A 16,972-nucleotide genomic window follows, 5' to 3' on the forward strand; every position below is an offset into this window, starting at 1 on the left:
GCTGGCTTTGGGCCAGATTATATGGCAATGCTCTGTGCTTCTTAGAACTCAGTCCTAACAGCCCAACAGCGGATGCTCGTAAGTGCCCAGACGTGGAGGCTTATGAGCCTCTAAGAGCAGAATGAGGGGTTCGGCCCCAGCAATCTGTCACTGCTGCAGCTTATGCCCTGCGTTTTTTCTAGGCCTCTGTTTTCGGTGCTCTTGATTTGGCGCAGGGGAGTAAAAGGGAAGGAGAATGCGTGGGCAGTTGGACTTGGCATGGTTCTGTTGCCCCAGGCTCTTCCTGTGGGACAGCACAGTTACTGCTGTGGGGGCTGATCCTCGGATCTCGGACCCGGCATTCCAAAGGGGCCAATGGCCTTCTGGGAACTGTTGGCAGCCATCAGATCGTGCCCTTATGCTCTGCAGCACCGCAAAAGCCTCGTCCCAGATAAACTGGGATTGTCACTAGCGGATTGTGCTGAAATGGCTGGTGAATCGCAGGTCTGCAGAGCGGTGCCCTTGTGCTCTGCTGTTGGTCCCCGGAAATCAAAGCTAAGTGTCCCCCAACCGCTGGACGATGTGGCCTCCACCTCTTGCCTGCCTGCAATGCACCAATGCCATGCTTTGAGCAGTCCGTGAGCATCTCCTGCGTTCCCCATTCCCAGGTGAGGGAGCTTAACGGCTTTTCCATGTTTGCAAACTGTCCGCCCCGTGCGTTGCCGTCTAAGTGATGTACGCCGCGTGCCAAGATAACTCCCCAATAAAATATGGCCTGTTTAAATCTTGTGCGTGTTCCTGTTAGAATCAGGAGTTAAGCCTGTATGGCAGCTTAATATACTTCAGCCCTGGCTACTTCAGGGAGAAGAAATGGAAGGAGGTGGAGGAGATTGCGTGAGAGCAGGAACCAGCAAACAATCTTGCAGTTGTACCTGCAAAGCAGAGGTCAGAAAGGCTGTCTAATTTAAAACGTGATTTGCCAGAATCCTTGCGGAATGAGAGAAACCTTCCAAGAGGCAGTGTGGTATAGTGGTTAGAGTGTTGACCTTGGGCCTGGGAGACATGGGTTCTAGTCTGCACTTAGTTGTGAAGCTCACCAAGCACTGATGCTCAGCCTATGCTACCTTACAGAGTTGTTGTGGGATAAAATGGAGAGGAGGAGGAAAGTGCGGGTATAAATGGAATGCATAAAGAGCACAGAAACAGAATTCATTCTAATGTCTTCCCTGTAATGGCACAGTCAGCCCTTGTCAAGGACGAGCTCCTGGATGAGGTTGGACTAAACCTCCAGGGGTCAACCGGCCAGAATTTCATTTCCCTGGCTGCCAACTCTTTTGGTGGCCACAACAGTGGATCTCAAAACCCAATTTGTGTGGGTGCACAGGAGATCTCTGAGCAATGGTGCACTTAGGGTCCACTTGGGGGCCCACATTCAGGGCCCCACAGCCCAGGAAGCCCTGGGGGAGCAGCTGGGGAGCAGCTGGTGCTGCTCCACATGAAGCCACGTTCAGAAAGCAGGATGGGCAAAGGGCTTGGTTACTGGCGTCCTAAGATGGCGGGAATGGAGACGAGCTTGCAAAGGCTGGGAAGGCTGCTGCGGTCGGAAGAGGAATGTGAGCAGCGTGCTTCTCATCTGAAGCAACATGGGTGTCTCTCTAAAGTGCCCCCACTCTGGCCAGAGGACTGTGAAGTCCAGGGTCTGCAATGACCCAGGCACACCCCTCTCTGTTCGTAGCAACTGCGCTTCTTATTTCTCTACTCTAGGAAATGTGTTTTATACAAAACTTGGGACAGAGAAGAGAAAGAAGGGCTTCCACCCATGGGCAAGAACACTCTTCTTTCCCACAGCTGCATCCCCATCCCATGGGAAGTGCACCCCACAAGTGCCCTTTGTTCATACTTAAGGGGCACATGGCCTGACATACCTTCTCTATTGTTTTAATGGTGCGACCCTTGTTCACGCCCATCCTTTGAGCATATGGCCCAAGCAGCCAACAGCAAGCCCACTGGCCTTTTTTGGCTACTGCACTTGCCTAGCTGCCATCACCGCCCTGCAGTACTTCCACTTCTTCTGTCCACCAAATTCCAAATTCCCTCCTCTGCTACTGAATGCAGAATCACCAACATGATTATTTCCAGGTGTACGATTATTCCCAGGTAGCTAAGGGAGGCAGACACCGCGCCTGCCAGGCAGTGTAGGTGCGACTCTGAACCTGACGCTCTCTCCGTGCTTCTTTCTGCCTATTCATTTCCGCTTTGCATTGCAGGCTTCCTTCCTAAAGGGACCCTGACAGCCTCGCTGGCACCTCCTGCGACACACCCGGAGAAGCCTCTCCCCTCCCCGGCGGCAGCCTGGCCCCTCCCCGGCAGCAGCTGCCCCCGCAAACCTGCTTGTGCAATGGGTGGGTTGTGAGCGCTGGTAAGACTTGGGGACGCGTCGCCTTTGCCGCTGTCTTTCTTCTCGCGCCCTCGTCCCTTCTTGCCCATTTATTTCTGTTTCTCCGTGTGCTCTGCTGTTCTGTCTCTGCGGTTTTCGCTGTCAGGTAATGAGGAGCTGTGGGCCCCGTCAGTCCTGGAGATGCCGAAGCGACGAGACATCCTGGCTATCGTGCTGATAGTTCTTCCCTGGACGCTGCTCATCACCGTGTGGCACCAAAGCACCATTGCGCCAGTGCTTGCCGTGCACAAGGGTGAGGAGAACCCACCGGCCACGCCAGCTGTGCCGCCTCGTTCACCACCATCCTCACCTCCCACGGCCACCCTGCTCATTCCATCACCGGGCAGCCCCTGCTCACACCGCGCCTGTCCAGGGTGGTGTGGCAGGGAAGGTCCTTCACTTGGACTTGGGAGCTTCTTTTCGATCCTGCAATGGCCCAGCCACAAACACAGAATTTGACAAGGATCCTCCACTTCTGCCATTAGCTTCATCTGCTCCCCTTACTGGAAAAAAAACATTTTAGGGAGGATCAATGCCTTTTGGTTAGTAGCACTGGAAGCCTTCCCCAAATTGATAGTTCTGAACTCACACAGCATGAGAATATACACTCCCTTCACTGGCCAGTAGAGTACCCTGCAAGCTCAGATGTCAAAGCCATCTTGGGATGTTTGACACTTTTCTATTTAAGGGCAGGGGTTGGGTGAAAATGTGGCTCTTTTTGATTTGGACCCAAAGGGGACAGAAATAATTTGAGATTTTTTAAAAATGAACTAATGGATGCGGGGAAAGCAAAACTGACCAATTTGTCTATCTCTGTTCAGAGTTATCCTGTCCTGGTACATTAAGTCTCTTATTATCTAGCTTAGCTAGTATTATGGAAATCTCCCATGCATTTGTAAAATCTATCTGGACATCAATGTTGGCCTGCTGGTTGAGATCCAGGTCCCATTCGGATCTTAACCAATAGTCTGCTTAAACACTGGCCATCCAGATACACTTGCAAGCTGTACAAGCTGAACCTTCTCATGTTTCCTGTTATTCAGCAATATCCTGCCTTTGTATGTGTGGGTTCCATGTTCATGATGTGTAATCTCTCTGAACTGGATTTCTAGTGGAGGTCAAAATCCCATCTGATCCAGAATCCTCTTTGCATCAACTACCAACTAGTTGAGTTCAGGCGAAGGGCAGCAGTGCTGCCCCTCAGCTTGGGTCTTGCCCCAAATATCTGACACTCGGACGCTCACTGCCTCTAAACATAGACTGCAGTTAATGCAAGTTAACATCAGAAGCAACCTTACCATATTCCAGATCTGATTATTTGTCCATTCAGTCATTTTTTCTACTTCAGGGTGTCAAAGCTTTCTCAGTCCAAGGGCCAAATCCAGTTTTAGAGAAGCTCTCAGTGATTGCTAGGCAGGAACAAAAAACTACAGAGAGGGGGGGAGAGAGAGAGAGAGAGAGAGAGAAGCTTGTTTTAGCTTAAAGCAACTCCTGCTAGCATTTTGAGAAGTGGCAGGGAGGGGGAGCTATGTAGAAGCCAGGAAACCATCCTGCTGGATCAGGCCTGTGCTCTTCCAGTCCAGTATTCTGTTCACACAGTGGCCAACCAGCTGCTCATGGGAAACCCATGGGTAGTACATGAGTGCAAAGCCACCCTCCTTCCCAACTAGTGCACAGGATTATGCTGCCTCTGATGCGGGGGGATTAGTCGCCATTGATAGTCTTCTCTTCCTCAAGGAATTTCCCCAGTCCTCTTTTAAAGCCATCCAAGCTGGTGGTTTTGAGATGACCAACCGATCAGCTGTGGAGGAAGCACTCCAGTGCCAGCAGAAAAGGTATGGCCACCCGAGATCCCCAGGTGGGCTGCATTTGGTCCATGGACCTGCACATGGTGGGAGCGGGAAGCTTCTCTCTGCTTAAACATGCGTAGGATTGCAACGCAGTCCTCCTACGTGCAGAAGGCAGGGTGTGAAGCTGATCCCTGCTTCCTGCAAAGTATTTGGCCTCCCTCTGAGCAAAGGTTCCTCTGCTCTTTACCTTGCCTGGCCAAGAGCTTTGGTAGTTCTACCCACCACGACTTTTTTGCATACGTATTCCTGAGTATAGCAAATTCCGAGAGTTCCTTGGATCTGGCTTTCGGAAAAGTCGGAACTCCAACAGCCATGATGGAGGCGAATGAAGAGCTAAAGGTGATTTCTCTGCGGTGCTTTGGCCTTTCTCGGTGGCTCTGGTTGGCCGTGGATTGTACTCACAGGCAGCATGGGATGGTGGGTGAACAGCAAGCCAGGCCAGGCTCTGCACCCGGCACAGTGGCATGGCCACAGTTCTGGCTTCAGCCAAATGCCACTCACTCCTTATTGATTTCACCAACTTCACTAGTTCATGGATAACGTAGTTGAGTCCAAGGAACTTAAAATGCTAAATAGACGATGTCGTCCTTCTTGCTAGAATGCATGAAGAGCTGCAACAATGCTGGCTTCTTTGGGAGCATGGTCTGACGTTTTCAAACTCTGTTTTTTCACATCTCTCTCTCGCATGTCCTACACGCAGGGAACCCCCTTCCCATTTTCCTGACCAGCATTTTTCAGTCAATAAGCAAGACTGAACAATGCCTCTTAAGCCTGCTTTGTGGGTAGATCTGATCTATAAATTCTAGATTAAATGTTGCAAGGCAGATCACAGAAGAACAGTTTCTGCTGCCCTCTTCCAGATCCAGCTAACTCCATTTGGAAACCCTTGGCTATGCATTGTCCAAACACCCAGCTCTTGTTTCTCTACTTCCTCTCTCTCAAATGTGCCTCTTCTTCCCCATGGAGGAGCATTACCTCCTCCAAGCTCCAATGGTTATCTCCTTCAAAACACTCAAGAGAGATCTTTAATGCAGGAGTTAACAGATCTCCAGATGTTTTGGACTTTCACTCCAGGACACCCTCACCAGTATTGCCACTGGGTTGGAAAGCTGGACTTAATCGCCAAAACTTCTGGAGATCCACCTTCTGTCCACCCCAGTTCTAGGAGCTGGGACCAGTCCATGTCATTAACTTCCTTTTCAAGCCCTTCTTGATGAAACAGCAGCTGAGCATTGTGTTCCGCTAGCTTAACAGAAATAATCCAGCGGCAGTCCTGAGAATCTAGCACCTGTTTTGCCCAGCTTGGGCCGATTCCATTTGGCCTGCCCACTGTTCTTTCAGCTCTGGTATTTCCCAACTGCCGCTCTCTCCCATAACACACGGATTACTGCTACAAAAACAAATCCCTGTGTCCAAAATAACTTTCATTTTGCGGAAATGGGTAATGGACCATTGCAATGACTGGGATGGCTTGTACAGCACCATCAAGGAAGTTGGCATTTTCCAGAGCACAGAAGGACAGTTCCCTGCGCCACACGGTCTACAGTCTTGACACAGGGAAAGCAAAAGGTGGGGAGGGGGTTGGGGAAGGGATCTGCAGGAAGCGGGAATAGTCAAGTAGTTCCGTTCCGGGTTGCAGCATTCAGACTGTGTCTGTGCAGATAGCAAAATATGCAGGCCAGGATCAATGTCCATGCTTCCTGCCATCTCCTGCTAACGGTTCCTGCTCCCCGGCTTGCTTTGTTGACTCCCTGCCCCATCGCTCCCTTTCCAGACGCAGGAAAGCATTGCTGCCGTTGAGCTCGGTTGCTTTCGGGGAGCATGGCCAGTCACGGCGTCTCTGTCCTTGTCTTTCCCATGTGCTGCTGCAGAGGATGGTGGAGACGCCCGGCGTGACTTCTCCCAAAGCTCAGACTCCAAGGAGTACTGCCTCTCGGACCGAGACATCGTGGAGGTGGTTAGGACAGAGTATGTCTACACCCGCCCGCCCCCGTGGTCAGACGCCTTGCCCACCATCCACGTCGTCACGCCCACCTACAGCCGGCCGGTCCAGAAGGCGGAGCTGACCCGTCTGGCCAACACTTTTTTACATGTTCCAAACTTGCACTGGATCCTGGTGGAGGATTCCCAGAGGAGGACCCCTTTGGTCACCAGGCTCTTGCGGGACACGGGACTGAACTACACCCACCTCAACGTGGAGACCCCGCGCAACTACAAGCTGAGGGGGGACATGAGGGACCCAAGGATTCCCCGGGGAACCATGCAACGGAACCTGGCCCTGCGGTGGCTGAGGGAAACCTTTAATAAAAACAACAGCCAGCCAGGGATTGTATACTTTGCGGATGACGATAACACGTACAGCCTGGAACTCTTTGAGGAGGTAAGTGGCCGCAGGGTGGCCCGCTCTTGGCGGTCCCGAGAGCTGGTTCCTTTGTCGCAAAGATTTGGTGGCCACTCCGCCAACACAGCTGGCACTGCAGAATGGAGGAAAAGTGAGGGAATATCCGGGCAAGCTCAGAGGCTTCCGCTAATGGCGCTCTATCTCCTGTGCCAGCCAAAAGTGCATCACTTCTTACACCAACGTGCTGGTCCTGGTTTCTGCTGTCTTTTTGGCACACTTGCAGGTTTTGAGTGTAGCTTCTAGAAGCTGCCATGTCATGACCTAGAACTGTGTAGAAGATTACAAAATGTGTGTCATAGGAACTGGTTGCTACCAGTTGGGCACCAGTGGTGGTACAGGGCACCGAGTTGCTTCGTTGTTGTTGTGCTGAACTGGCAACGAAACATGGCGGTGTCTTCACCTGCTCCCAGGAGTGTTCCTCTTTGTGTACCCAGAAAGCCGCTCACGCCTTCCTCCAGGATGTTGGGAAGAACAGATCTTGTGCTGGCTTCCCCATATTTGCATTTCCCAGCTGGAATTCAACGGACCGCGGCTTCTGAGCATACTGAGTTCCTGGTGGACTGGACTGGGGGGCTTGCCCATTGGGGAAATGTGCTGAACCTGTATCCAGGGTAGGCATGGTGGAACCCCTGCCAAGGGCCCACATAGCGGCAGGGGGGCCACTGGCAAGACCCCCACCCCCTGCAGTTGCTTTTCCCCTTTGCCATTGCAACCTGTTATTCACTCTGTGACTCCGTGGTGGCGGTGAGAGGGACAGCAATGGGCACCTCTGCCTTCTTGCCCATGGGGGCTTTCTGCCTGCCCAGGAGCACTTGGTCCCCATGCTGAAAACGAGGGGGAAGAGCAAGGCAGCAGTTGGCTTTGGGGGTGAGAAGGGGGCTCTGAGGGCGCCTTTCCCAAGGGCACTCGAAGACCTGGGGCAGGTATTTGCAGGGCCAGACTGGGGCTCCAGGCAGGCCAAACCTGCCTGCAGGCCTGAGCTCAGCATCCGTGTTTTTACTGGAAGCTCCAGGGACAACCTGGCTCTTTTGCATACAAAGCAGGTGATCTACTCCTAGACTGGTCTATCGATCCAAAGTGCTTCAAATCTAATTATGGGAGGGAGTCAAAGGGAAAGCAGGGACGTGATGTGGCTGAGGGTCTCTGTGATGGAGTTCCAGGCGTGATGGGGCAAGAGAGAATGGCCTTGTTATGTGGGCAGCCCTGGGTGGTGGACTTGGATGTGCTTGCTCCGTGTGCCCTTTCCCTTAAGGCAGGAGTGTGCCACTTGGGGCCCTCCAGATGCTTTGGCCTAGGACACCCACCAACTCTCCGTATTGCCTGCGTTGGCAAGGATGATGGGAGTGGTAGGCAAATATCTAGAAGGCCACAGATTGCCTGCATGGGACTACAGTCAAGATTCTTAACCCTGTCTTTTAAGGGTGTTGTAATGTGTTTCTTCACATGTTTGTATATATGATGTTTTAAGGCTGTTTTTAACATTTTGCTGTTTTTATTTGATTATCATTTTTCTAATTTTCCGGGCTTTTCATAAACTGCTTGATTGGCTTCAGAACTGCAGTGTAGCAATGCAACAAACAATAATGACAGGCCATGATGAGGCTGGCCCTGCCCTTAGTCCATGAGAGACTGCTTCAGGCAGCAAATTTGAAAGGATAGCTAATAGCTGTGTAAATGGCTGTTCTCGTTTTGTTGTTGTTTTACTGCCAGGGATCTTTCCTGACTGTGGTCCCATCCACTCTGACTTGGGGCACAAGTGCAGCAAAATGTCTGAGGCTAGCTCTGGGTCAGGGTGTAGCTTGGACATGCTGCTAGTCCTCTGTAAGGAAGTGTGGGTATTCCTTGCAGTTGGAGCCATTACCCCCAGAGCTGATAGGAAAAGCTCGGCTGATGGATGCATGTGAGGGCCCTGAGAAGGTTGGAGTGGGGTAGGGGTCACATGTTGCTTGGTATTCTGTAGTTAAAAGAAATACCGTGGGAGGTGAATGTGCCCATCCCTGAAAGCCTTGCTCATTTGTATACTACGGCAGTTAAAGGGCATTAACTCTGATTCATAGCTGGCAGGGTAGAGGAGATTTTACAGAACAGAGGAATGTCACCCGCCTTTCCCAGAGGATTTACAAATGAAGTCATTTTCCACGACGACTTGGTGTTAATTAATTTAAACGCAGGGAAATTAAACACTGCCCGTTGCCCAAGTGCAGAGTCCAAGCTAAATAACATTTGCAAAGACCAATAGGCAGAGCGAAAATTGAAAAAGGAGATGGAGAAAGGAACTGACAGATAGCTTTGTCTAGGCCAGGAACCAACTCTGGATTTAGAGGTAGGAAACAGGGATCAGGTCTAATATATATGATGAGGATGACAATAATGACCGCATCCAAAAAATAAGAATTTTCAGGTTAAGTCAAGCCGTCTTTAAGATGCCCTTGCCAAGCTGACGCTCTTGCACATGTGTTACCCTTAGGATCTGTGGCTCCCACAAGTACACAGGAGTGCAAAAACAAATCAAGCCAAAACACCGCCCAAAGAGTGCCACATTGGCTACCAAATGCAGCCTTCCTGAGAAATTTTGATGAGAACTGGAGCTCCCTGCTCCCGCTACATCCGTGCATGCTTTGTCACACATGTCCTCATGAAGGAGATAAGCAGTGATGGACAAACTCCTAGAAGATCAGCCTCCCAGTGGCTGGGGGTCGAGACGTCCCATATCAGAGGTCATCCATCTCCCGAGACAAACTGCTTGTGGGCTTCCCGTTGAGGCATCTGCTTGGGCTTTGCAAGAACGAAACGGCGGACTAAGTTGGCCTTGGGTCTGATCCAGCAGGGTTCTTCTTATGTGCTACGTAATTTCTCAGCAGATTGTGCCTGATTAGCCACATACGTGATGGGCTGGCAGCTCTCTTCAAGTTTTCAGGCAGGGGTCTTGGACCTCTCTGGAGATGCCAGCAGCTGAACCAGGGACCGTCCTGACAGAGTCCCTGGATTTCAGTTGGTAGAAAGAACACATGGAGTCTCAGGGAAGACTTAAATTGTCTTGAACGTCAGCAGTTTTATTGGTGAGACTCACACAGTTCCCACAGTCACTAAAGACAACTGTGCGCCCCCTGGTTAAGGTACAAAGCCTCTACAATCTTTTAGAACATACAGAGTATTTTATAGGTTCCAAGTCACATGTAGCAGCAGCGGGCAGGTGATGACAAAATAATGAGGACACAGTGAAAAAGAAAGTGAGAGATCAGTAGAGGAGGCCTAATGCAACAGCACTGATTACAAGAGATTAACTTCAGGAAGGATTATAGCTGTGAGTTTGATCATGCAAATTAAGGTGATTGCAATGCTGCTAAAAAACCTTCTCTGGCCACCTATCAGTTCTGTTGCTGTTAGCACAAGAATAGCCGCTCTCAGGCAAGCTGGGAGTTCCAGTCTCTTAAAGGAACAGCAATGCTAAACAGTAACCAGTCTTGGAATTCTGTTACTTTCTGAGGAAGGGGCTCAGGTTTGCTTTTATAACACAAAGGCATATACATATAAGCAACCCTTTTCTACCAGGATGTATCTGAATTTCCCAGCATTCTGCATACAAACCCTACCGAGTCCTTTGCCGCTCTCCCGCTTTTTGTTGCTCTATACAGGGGTGGCCAAACCAAGGCTCGGGAGCCACATGGGACTCTTATTTCTCGTGGCACGTGGATCACTGCCGGTAGGCGCCTGCAGGAGGCCACTTGCTGCTCACTGCGGCCCGCAGGCGCCCACTTGCAGCTGTCAAACATCTGACATGTGCTGTATGTGGGCTCTTCTGTCGAGCATGTCTGGCCACCCCCGCTCTGTTATGAAACACCTAGAATAGTGCAGCAGTGTACAAAAAGCTGGAAACAACACAAGCCTTGATCTCAGCCATGCAAATCAACAAGTTAAAGGCTTGGCAAGTAGGGGAGGAAGAAGAGTCCAAAGGAAGGAGAATCTGTTGTGGCAGGAATGGCGGTCAAAACAAGCTAAGGCTGGTGAGTGGGGGACCCTTTCTCCTCGGCCCGAGGGTTTGCTCCCAGAAGCCCGGAGGGTAGAGGCCAGATGGGCAAGGCTGCTGTCGGGGGACGGTCGTCTGTCTGAATGGGTGCTCTGCCGTTGAAGGATCCGGGAGAATGAAAGGGAATGGTCCAGATGGAGAAGCGAGGAGCAAAGGTGCTGAAATCGCTCATTGATAGTTAGTTCCTGGGCGGCGGCAGTCTGGAGGAACGGCTCACAGGGAAGCGGCCCTGTTCATCCACTCTGTGGTGAGAGACATTTTAGTGCCGTTCAAACTGTAATGCTCTCTCAATGTGCCTCTGCATAGATAAATCCGTGTCCTCCTTTTTGGTGATGCTTTTTCACTTTGTTAGCACTTTTGGGCCACTCAGGCCTCCCTCTGCACATGCACACAGTCTCCACCGGCTTCTGTGCCGACCCTCCTTGCGAAGAGAGTACCTGGCTTTCCAATCTGCCCCTTTCCCTGCTGCTAGGTGGAAGCAGCAATCCATTCTCAGCTGTGTCCCCAGAGGGCTTCCCATTTCTATCCGGCCTCTTCTCTTCATGCTTCCGCATTTTTATCCAACATACTGCCAAAGACCCACAGTGCACTCTCTGCAAGCTTGGGGCATCCATTAAGGTAAGGAAAGCCCCTGCTATGCAATCGTACTTGCCGGGTGGCTTGCTCAGGGCCACCGGACATGTCGTGGATTCTCCGGGCTTTGCCCCGCAGCGGCTTGAAAACTGGATATTATCAATACTTGTTTGGAGGTTTTATTATGCATAGGAAACTGCTTCTGCTGTGGTAGCCAAGCTTAAAGGTGCTTCAGCTCTCATAGCTGGAATAAGAACACAGCTGTCTTGCTCCCTGTGAGTATTAATATGCCTGTAAACGGTCCTGAGATTACTCTTGCAAGGTCTGCAGCTCCAGTCACATCTCAGCTCTGAGTGCGCACCACTGCCAGCTCTTGACATGATCAGCAATGGCTGGCAGCCTCCGGATGTTTAAGGCTTCTCGGAAATGGCTCTAGGATGGGGTCCCTTTGCAGTGAAGGGCCCTCTTATGTGAAGGCATGCAGCTTGAGGGACCTCCCTTTCTGATGTTCTCATGATTTGTGACTTGATCCAGCAGAGTTCTTCCTATGCTCATGGTTTTTGTTCTGTAAATAGCCTTCTCCCAGAGGATTTCTCATTCTTTCCTACTCCCACCCCAGTATGCTTGGGGAGATGGCTTTGGGTCCATATTTGCAGGGAAGAACCTGGGAAGGTCAACCAGTGGCCAACTTAAACCAGAGGCTCAGGTTCAAATTCCCCTTGAGCCATGGATTACCCGAGCCAGAAACATGACGCTAGCCTAACCGACCACACTGGGTTCTTGTGAAGACAAACAAGAGGGCGTTTGTGGCCCTCACCTCTTTGGAGTTGGGGGTGGAATACACAAGGCAATAAAAATGAATCCAAATGAATGCCCACCACCTTTCCCATCTGGTTTTTCCTTTCATTCTCTTCACAAGACAAACCTTCCATGCTCTTCCGTGCTATGGGCTCAGGAGCAAGTCTTGAGCTCTAATGAGTAAGATGATAAGCACCATCACCTCCTATTGTCCAAAGGCAGCCACTGCTTTCTGCTCCCTTTTCCTGCTTATCATTCTCCCTATTTCCTCCCTTTGGGGATGTGCCTGATTAAAATGCTGCTAGAATTAGTTGTTTGGCATGGCACTTTTCAAGGTTAAAAGTGTCCAGAAATCAACATTTCCTCTCCTGACAAATTAACTTGCATTAGGGATGTCAGTGAAATCCTTTACAGAATTAAATTAGTTCAAATTTCTAAGAATTCAACTGACAGATTCTACAGCAGATCAGTTTTTCCCAGGTTCTGCAGATTCTACAAACTTGCAGACTGGGTTTTATGTTTTAATTTTCTTTCATTCCATTTAAATTAGCCATAAAATATCCAAAAATTAAAAGCTGTTCACAGCACATTTCCTCCGTAGGCCAAAATAGGAAAGCACACATTTTGGAGAGATTTGCTTTTTGGGGGTGTATCTGTGCATTTTCTCATACAAATGTATTTGCAAAAAATCATTTCCACTGATGAGCAGGCAATGGAAGGAAAACGGAAAGCTGCAAAACCTACTGGATGGATTGGCTCTTATAACATCTGCACGTCCTTTCTTTGGCGAAGTGAGCGGGATTTTTGTCGGGACTGCAGTGGAAAGTTTAACCACTTTTCCCATGCCACATTAACAGCAATAACATTGTTGCTATTGCTATTGAAATGAAAATATTTCTAATTTGACCAGAAACCTGTACACAAGAATCCTAGATATACACATATGCTGATCAATGGGGTAGACACACGTAGGGTGTTCTTGTAAATGCCTTCTTATTACACCTTCGGTTCTCTCTCTCTCACCCTCAGATGAGGACCACCAGGAAAGTGTCGGTGTGGCCAGTGGCCTTCGTGGGAGGCTTGCGCTACGAGTCGCCCAAAGTGAACGCAGCCGGGAAGGTGTATGGCTGGAAGACCGTCTTCGACCCTCACCGGCCGTTCGCCATCGACATGGCGGGCTTTGCCGTGAATCTCAGGCTTATCCTTCAGCGACCTCAGGCGTACTTCAAGCTCCGTGGGGTGAAGGGGGGCTACCAGGAGAGCAGCCTGCTCCGGGAGCTGGTGACCCTCAATGACCTTGAGCCGAAAGCCGCCAATTGCACTAAGGTGTGGCTTCCTTCCAGTTCTTCGGCCAGTGGGCATATTTGTGAGGTGGCCTTCTCTCGTTTCGGCTTGAGAGGATCTCTCTCTGTGGCCCTGCAGGCAGGTGTGAGAGAAGCCCCCCCCCCACCCCAACATCGCCCTGGCCCAGAAAACAAGTCGCCAACTCTGTGCCCTCCATGACTGGGCAAAGGGTCCACGGATGGATGGCTTTGTTAAGAGAGACCCAGGTTTGAGGGCTGATTACATCTGTCTTATGGTGCCTACCAGATGCTTGGGACTGCAACCCCCATCATTCCCAGGCAGCATGCTGGGTAGCAGAGTTGGGGAGGCATGCACGCCTGTACCAGCCCAAAGGGGGAATTCCATTGCAGAGAAGCTGTCCAAAGAAATGTGCCCCAAAACACCAGCATAAAGTTTTCCCTGCTGCCACTAAGTCTTGGGAGAGGCAGCTCAGCCATTTAGAAGTGCGGGGGAATCAATAAAAAGGCTAAGAAACAGCTGGGGTCAAGGGGGTGAGCATGGGGGAAGAGAGTTTGGTTCTCTGGAGAACTGCAGAGGGGCGGATTTGGATCTTGGGTGTGTCAGAAGCTGGGGTTCAGCACCCTGCTACACACACAGGGTGAAGCATGCATTCCGTTTTGACTGGGGAGCAAGCGACACCGCATCCCAGGTGTCAAAAGTTGGGAATCGCAAATTCCGCCCCACAAGCGATAAGAAAAGGCTCCACTTTTTGTCCTCTGCAAGCAGAACCTGCTCTTGTTTCCAGCCAGGCAAAAATGAGCCCACAGCTTTGAGTATGAAACAGGATCGATTAAACATGCAGCCCATTGTCATAGCAACAAGACAAGAGGCCTGTCAAGGTGAGGAGAATCAAGAGGACGTGCTGATGAGGAGCAGGATGGTGTTGCTCCGAAAGGTTGCGATGCCTGCAGCAGAGGCTGGCGGAGGCTCTCGCGAAGACCTGTACAGCTTGCTGCAGACATCCATGCAGGGAGGGAAATGAACGAAGCGGCTGGGCCCGCAGACTGGGCCAGGGAGGTCTCATTCCTGACTGGCAGAAAATAAAATGTGCTGTCCTCAAACAGGTATAGCCAGCTTACCAGAAGAAGTTGGTTTGCCTCCGTGTGTAATGAGGGCTGGACTAGATGTAGCTTTGGCTTGATCCAAGGCTTAAGTTCTTAAGCAGAGAGGTAGATGGGTAGGTATTTACCTGTATAAAAATGTAACATTCCTCTCTCCTATATACCAAGTTGCTACGTGCTTTTCAGTGCGGTACAAATGAGAGTCCATTTTTCAGTCACCAACGCCAGTGGAGGACTATTTCCAAATGTGTCTTACTTCTATCAAGCTTCCCTTCATCACAGGCAATGTTGCAGCCCTGGCACTTCAAGGAAAGATTTTGAGGAAATGACCTTGTAGGGTGTTGACTATTAACCTCAATCGAGTTCAATAATCAAGATAAGGGATCTTACAACTCCTGTACTTGGAAAGGGGTTATGTGACGTAGAGACCAGCAGGTTGTGGCCATAGTTAAACTGCCACAGGAGAGCAGTGTGGCTGATCCCAGTGCGTCAGCAACTCAAAAACAAGTGAGAGGGGCACCTGGTCACCTAAGCGGTCTGCCTGGCCACCGAAACTCCCTTCTGCACATCCAGGACTACAGGGTGGTAGGTGGATATCCATCAGGCCAGAAAGCATGACTCGCGGTGACGTCTCATAAGTTGATTCCAGTCCAGCTTGTTGGCAACCCTACCTGAGAAATGAGTCACTGAGGTTTATCTTCTCCTCAGCTCATGAGTCTCCTGGACAATGCCTCGGGGCCTCTTGCTGGACTGCAACCATTTCTCTGCACAGCAAATTATTATCTATTGATCCACATTTATATGCTACCTGTAACTCCCAGAATGGCCTCCCAGGCGGCTCACACAACGAATTATGTGTCCAAAGAGAATACAGGGTGCATGGATTGTCCGTCTGGGGAGGAAAGGATGTATAACTTTGAATGTTGATGGAGCTACAGGTCAGTTAACCCAGTCCTTTGGTGAATTCCACGAAACGCAGCATCCTAAAATAGGTCCTTTCTATGCATGTGACATTTCTCCATCTTACTGGCTCAGAAGAAGGGGCAAGGCTTTTCACCAACCAGCCCCAAGGTTTGCAGGGGCCTTGTTAGTCTGTGAGGAAAATGGTCAGCTGTGGTATTAGTTTAATAATGCAGGGTGGTAGATGGATTTAAAACTTCTACTTCTTTCCTTATTCAGATTCTTGTCTGGCACACAAGGACAGAGAAACCCGTGTTGGTGAATGAAGGGAAAAAGGGTTTCACAGATCCCAACGTGGAAATCTGACCCCACAAAAACAGAGAAAATATAAACAGGTTTGTCAGCTTGAAGTAACAAGTAACGGGAAAGAAAAAACTTGGAAAATTCTTGGTGCAAGATAAGGTATAAACCACACACCCACACACACACACGCCTGCTTCACAAGGTGGGTTCCTTGGGCCATATACTGTCATTGCTTTGCAGGGAGAATGCTAGGTACGAAACATCAAATGCATCGAGGTGGAAAAGCCTGAATTTGACCTGTTTGAAACCAGTCACTTATTAGCCACAGTTTGCCAGATTCAGATGACACAGCAAGCTGTGCTTAATCAAAACAGGCCCATTTGCCACACAAGTGGAGACCACAAGTCTCCATTCCATTCATCCCATTTCGCCCTACCTGGGAGGGACAAGCTGAGGCCTTGCTGTTTTGGCCAGCATTTCCTACTTTTCCTTCACCACAGCTATGCCAGCCAAGGCTGATGGGGCCTGTGGTCCTTGCCTGCTGGATGAATACAAGTTGCCCACCCCCACTAAACCGTAGTTTTGTGCATGATGTCAAGATGCATGTTGGAACAGTTATGGAACTGGGTTTTGGTTATTGTTTCTTATCCTCGTATATCCTTTAAAGTGGGTGGGCGGTGCGAGCAGTGCAAGGTCCGAGTCCGTCAGGGAAGGATCAGAGCTCAGCTGCTTTGCATACAGATGGTCACAGGTTCAAGCCATGGCTTCTCCAGGGAGGGGGAGGAAAGTGGCCATCATGGCCAGGAGCCTGGAGAGCCACTGACAGTCAGTGTCAACAATATTGGGCTGGGAGCAGCAAGTGCCTGGCTCACTTTAAGGCAGCTTCGGATATTTGACTGCACTGGGGGCAAAGGGGAAGGCAAGGAATCCAGTGTCTTCACAATGCCCTCCTCCAACTCCTACTCCATCCCTGGATGGCTAGAATTTAGTGACTGATGGTAGATTGATGTATGCCGGCAATTCCAGACACATTTTGTGAATCCATGTAACTTGGCATCTTTAGTTTCCACTGTCTGGATGTAACTGAGCAAATGTTGACAGACATGTTTGGGCAACTGCTAACATTTGCTGATGGCGCTCTGGATTTGTGTCTTATTTACAGAATGAGTGTAAGACCGACAGCTTTCATTCACCTGTGCATTTCAGTAGGGGCAAGTGTTTCAGTCTTCCTTGTCTTCATTTAAGCTTTGTACAGCTTACCTTGGGTCATGATGGAGCCAGACTCAGGGAACCAAGGTT

General features: G+C 50.2%; 1 protein-coding gene across 1 annotated transcript; it reads left to right on the forward strand.

Moving 5' to 3' along the window:
• Positions 1-2,451: 2,451 nt before the first annotated feature.
• B3GAT1 (beta-1,3-glucuronyltransferase 1) lies at positions 2,452-15,736 on the forward strand. The gene is made up of 4 exons (XM_044439594.1): positions 2,452-2,669; positions 6,138-6,646; positions 13,095-13,391; positions 15,650-15,736. The coding sequence occupies exons 1-4, from the start codon at positions 2,558-2,560 to the stop codon at positions 15,734-15,736; spliced, it is 1,005 nt and encodes a 334-aa protein (XP_044295529.1). The 5' UTR covers positions 2,452-2,557.
• Positions 15,737-16,972: the final 1,236 nt, after the last annotated feature.

The sequence above is a fragment of the Varanus komodoensis genome, unplaced genomic scaffold, assembly GCF_004798865.1.
Source record: "Varanus komodoensis strain SLA01 unplaced genomic scaffold, ASM479886v1 scaffold35, whole genome shotgun sequence".
In the NCBI taxonomy this organism is placed as follows: domain Eukaryota; kingdom Metazoa; phylum Chordata; class Lepidosauria; order Squamata; family Varanidae; genus Varanus; species Varanus komodoensis.